The sequence below is a fragment of the Cricetulus griseus genome, chromosome 8 (genome assembly GCF_003668045.3).
Source record: "Cricetulus griseus strain 17A/GY chromosome 8, alternate assembly CriGri-PICRH-1.0, whole genome shotgun sequence".
Classification (NCBI taxonomy): Eukaryota; Metazoa; Chordata; class Mammalia; order Rodentia; family Cricetidae; genus Cricetulus; species Cricetulus griseus.
The window spans coordinates 89,032,867-89,037,917 of NC_048601.1; the positions used below are offsets into that span (position 1 = coordinate 89,032,867).

Genomic DNA, 5,051 nt, shown 5'->3' on the forward strand with positions numbered 1-5,051 from the left:
TAGCAATTCAAAAATAGCAAATGTGCTCGCTGCTGCCCAAAAAAGAAGATTTATGTTTAAATGCTAAAGTAAGAATCTTGTTCAGCTTTTATTGCAATATGGTTAACAAATCATGACAGCAAATTCTTTGGGCTGCAAAGGAAAACCCCCAAACCAAACCAAATTCATTCCCTATAGGAAAAACCACTCCCTCCCAGTGGGGTGAAGCTTGCATTGGGTGATTAAAGTTGTCCTTTTCCTCAAACACTGGCTACAAGGATGAGTACTGGAGTTCGTGAGTGGCTCCCAAATAAACCCCAGTGAAGGGTCCTCCAGAAGTGCTGAAGGTTTCTCCTGGCAGCTGAAAGCCAAGGCCCAGTGGCAATGTGGGGAGACAATGAGAGAAGGATGTAAGAAGTCTCCATCCCCTAAGCTCTTCCCAGGGTGCCTTGTTATAACAGCTCAGCTCTGGGCTTGGTGGCCCAGCAGAGTAGTGATCATTATTATACATACATTCAACATTCAAAAACCCTCCTCACACATCACTTGCTAATCAGGGTATGTGCTGGGTTAAGGGAGAAGACGTTTGCCTCACAGAAGCTGCCTAGGGACCCTGGAGACCCTGCAGCTTCCCTGCCAATGTGAAACAGAAAGGGAGAAGGCTGGAGCTGCAAGTTGAGAGATGTCACAAAGCCAGGAATATGGAAAGAGGTCAGGCTAGAACCGAAAAGATGCTGTGTAATCGAAGGAGAAACAGCCCCAGGTTCTTTGCCAAGGGGCAAGATTCTCTCTAGCTGTAAATCATCTCTCCCCTAAATGGCTGGTATGTTGCCATCAACAAGCCCCCTGCCATGCTTTGGAAAAGCTGGTGAAGATTAATCTCTACCTGCTCTGCATACACAGCGTTTTGTTCCAAGAGACAGCAGAGTTCCCTTCTCAACGCTTGCCCTTGACGGGATAGTGGGGGCCCAGGTGAAGGGTGTGAGGGGTGGGGGGGTTGTTGCTGATGATTTTTGTTTAGCTGTTAAACCAAGGCCTCCACCTCTAACAGGGCTGTGGTTTTGGTGGAGAATGGCCAAGACCGGCCTCCCCAAAGGAAGCTCTCACAACCTCTGCTTTCCCACCCCATTCCTGCTCCCAAGCAGCGATGGCCACTGCCGATTCCGGGCCTCCTGGATCCTCTAGGCCGAGTCCTTTGTGGTGCCCTCCCTTTCCCCCTCTGCATCTGGGAAGACGGGTGGCAGGTGAGCCCCCCCACACCCCAAGGCGTCCTGCAGCCGGCAGCCCGAGGGCGACCCCTTATCTGGTGAGGGGCACCTCCTCTCTCTGGTCCAGCGCCACCGAGGAGGCCTTGCTGAGCACGGAGGGGGCGAACGTGAGGAAGGAGTCCGAGCGGGAGGCGGAGGCACAGGTGAAGTCCGAGGCTGCGGCGGCCCGCGGTGCCAGCCCATTGGTCGGGCCGCTGTGGCAGGCAAGGCAGGAGCAGGGGCCACCGGCCGAGGCACCCAGTCCGTGCGCTGGGCCGGGGTAGAGCGGTGGGTGGCGGAAGGCGCACAGCAGTTCGGGTCGCGGGTAGGGCTGCGACAGCACGCGGAACGTGTCGAGCGGGCGCAGTGGGCCGCTGAAGGGCGAAGCGGCGGCCGAGGCCGCGGACGCTGCGCCCAGGCCCACGGGCGAGTAGTAGGGCAGGGGCAGGTGCGACGGGAAGGGATAGGGCAGGCCGCCCGCGGCCGCCGCGTGGCTCATCATGTACGTGTAGAAGGCGGGGTCCGCCGGGTGCGGCCATGTCATGGCCAGCCGCTGACGCTTGTCCTTCATGCGTCTGTTCTGAAACCACACCTGGGGAGAGAAGAGGAGGGGACCTGGGTGACTGCGCGAGGCCCAGGCACAGCTTGGGGTGGGTGTGAGCAAGCAATACCCACAGGGCAGGGAAATGCCAAAACCAACTCCAGCTGAGCAAGGGCAGGCCACCCACCCAGGCCATCCCAGATTGAAATCCTCGAAAGGAGAATTGGGGACCCAGCGTGAGTGACTGTGCGAGAAGTAGGGCCTGCCTCGGCTGGTCTGAGGAGGTAAAAAGCATTTCCCTAGATTTATGGCCCATTTCGTCCCTGTCCTTTGAGACACTGCCTTGTCACTCGCAGCCGCCTGCCTCGGTAGTCTATTTGCCTAGGAAAAGGACGGAATCACCTCGTGGCAGCAGTAGCTGTCTAGGGATTGTCAAGGGGCAACTCTGCACGGCCCAGATTGGAGAGCCCAGATTCCCCAGCTGTAATCCAGGAGATACGTAGCTGGCATTTCCTTGCTGCTAACGCGGGTGTATGCCCACCTCGAGCGTCCTCGCCCAGCGTACCTTGATGGTAGTTTCAGGAAGGTTTAGAGCTGCTGCTAACTCGCATCTTCTCGGCCTTGATACATAGTTCTCCCTGTAGAACTCTTTCTCCAGCCGTGCGATCTGCTCCCGGGTGAAGGCAGTGCGGTACCGGCGCATCTGGTCACTGGCGCTGCAGGCCAGGGTGCCTTGTGAGCCGCTGCTGCCGCTGCCACCGTTGCCCTTGGGGACCTCGCTGCCACTGTTAGGACTGCTCCCCAGTGCATCGGAGCCCGACCCTGCACAGGAGCCCAGAGCACACAGGTGCACACACAGAGACACAACACAGACACAAACAATGCTGATTTTAGGCTGAAGGAGGGACATTAGGAGAACCCTTAAGCTACCTAAAGTCACTGATTAGGGGGGTGGGTGGCTCTGGAAGCTTCAGGCAGACAGGAAGTCTTGTATGATTAGAACAGAAAGGGTTTGGGCCAGCCCTAAAGTGCGTGTTTGGAAGACCTGGACCTAAGGCATGCAGGGCCTAAACGCTCCCAATGTCCTTTCCTTTCCTCTTGCCCCCGGGCACAGCAAAGGGCATACTCCCTGAGCTCTCTGCTCGTGTTGGCAGGGATGGCCATGGATGTGCTGGAATACAACGAACTCTTGAGGTTAATGCACCGCAGATTGTTGGGCACGCAATCTTGGGTGTGTGCCAGAATTCCAGCACAGGTGTGAGAATGCTGGGCCGCGTGTATTGCAGGAGCAGTGTATTTGAGTATAGGTTGTGAGGACATGGTATGGCATAGAATGGGGATGAAAGGACGGCGTGACGGTCGGGGAGGGAGGTGAACACTCAACAAGGGGGCTTTGGCTGCCATCACCTAGACGCAGGTGCACGCCTTTCCCACCCATCCCCGCGGCTTTGTGGAGGTGTGTCTGCTGCTGGGCTCCTGCTCCCAGTTTTTCATTCCCAGGAGTGGATATTGTTGGTATAGAGACTCCCTTCTGAGCTATCCACCCCCCACTCCCATTAGCCCCTGGTGAGAAGGAGCTCTGTAGTTAAAGTACCAGCCCCTTAGACCCACCCCAGAGAAGGGTGGGGCTCTAGCCCCCTGCAGCTGCTTTTCCTTTGGGTGGAGAAGTAAGACTGAGGGAAAGGGGGGAGGGGGAGGGCCCAATCCCCGCCTTTTCAAATGCAACCGGAGACCAAAGGCAATTAGACCATTGGGACCATTTCCGACCTGGCGCCGCCAGCCCCGGGAAGTGACAAGGTAATTTGGACCTCTGACCGACGTGCAAACTGGTCGGAGGGCTGCAGCACTCTGGAGACGAGAGTCCGCCACGATTTTACGGTCCTTTATATACTCTGCGCCTCCATGTGCCTTCCTTCCACCCCTCCAGCCACAAACTGCCCGGACTAGCGTTTGATCTTGTCCTACCCGATGGAAGGTGTCTTCCCGGCTCGGCTGAATCATTCCCACAAAACGCTGGTTGGTGGGGGGGTGGTGCGTTTTGGATCCCTCAAGCCCAGGACTTGTGTCGACCCTGACATATGTCCAGGCACAGCTGTCACTCTCAGTCCCACCAAGGCGATAGCACGAGAGACCCCCACACACATACGAAGGTGCAGAAAGCAAAACAGTTGTTCAGGTGTCCCCCCCACCCCACCGCAGCCATCCTGCCCCAAGGGAAAAGAGTATCTTCCACCTGCCCTGAGATGAAGTAAAGTGTGGGCGCAGTGGGCGGACCGGGGAGCGGAGGGGCAAGGTGGCTACCTTTGCTGTGCTGGTACTCGGCGTTCCCGGTGGCGCAGTCCGGGGTGCAGCTCACCTCGATTTCTTCATAGAAATCCGATTCGGTGTCTGAGCTACTGGGTTGCCCTTGGCCAGAGAGGCTGTCCGCAGAGGGAACTGGGGGTCCCGGGCCAAGCACGGCCGCTCCAGCAGACCGTGGCTCGGCGCCCAGCCCTGCACCACTGCCTGCTAGTCCATCGACCGGCTCCTCCTCCGGGCCTCCCCCACCACGCTCCCGGGCAGTCGGAGGGCCGGCTCGCGGGCTCAGGCAACCGTGGGGCACCATCTTCTCTGGCGGTTCAGGCAGCGGGCTGCTCACGGCTTCGGACAAATTAGAGACCCTCTTACCAACCAGAGTGCCAAGCTGACCCCCATCCAGAAACATAACCATGTCCTTTCGGCTCTCCATCCCCGAGGTCTCCGGATGGGGGAGGGGAAGCCCCCAAGTAAGCTCCTAACCCCAGGCTCCCTGGGATCTTGGCTGAGAAAATGAGCTAAAGAGGCCAGGAGACTAGGCGGGCGCCGAGTAGCCCCAGCGCGATGTCGACGGCTACCGCGGAGATGGCAGTGGGGAGCTAGGGTCACCTTGTGATGCGAGCGCTCCTCTGTGCCGCACCGCCTCTGGGAGGAAGCCCCATTGCCCTCTTCTTTCTAAGCTGTCATCGTCCTGCTGCAATCGTCATTACAGTACCGCTGGTGACGCCACTCGGCGAACGCAAGTGGATAAATAGAAACGTCTGCCACAGCGAAGATGAAAGGAGACCCGCAGCTAATGGCTCGGCAGTGATGCGCCAGGTGTGGGCCTCGCTCGAATGGGGAGGAGAGTGTGAAAACAGAGAGACACACACACTGAGAAAGGGAGACACCCAGGCAGAGAGGATGCAAATGGAATTCCGCAGGCAGAAAAGGGAGCACTTCAGGCGCGCAGCGAGTTCCACCAGGGGCAGCGGGACTCGGTAACTGAA

General features: G+C 57.9%; 1 protein-coding gene across 1 annotated transcript; it reads right to left on the reverse strand.

The window, feature by feature from the left end:
- Positions 1-1,278: 1,278 nt before the first annotated feature.
- Positions 1,279-4,495, reverse strand: Evx1 (even-skipped homeobox 1). The gene is made up of 3 exons (XM_027429768.1): positions 4,069-4,495; positions 2,333-2,589; positions 1,279-1,818 (listed from the first exon to the last, which is right to left on the reverse strand). The coding sequence occupies exons 1-3, from the start codon at positions 4,493-4,495 to the stop codon at positions 1,279-1,281; spliced, it is 1,224 nt and encodes a 407-aa protein (XP_027285569.1).
- Positions 4,496-5,051: the final 556 nt, after the last annotated feature.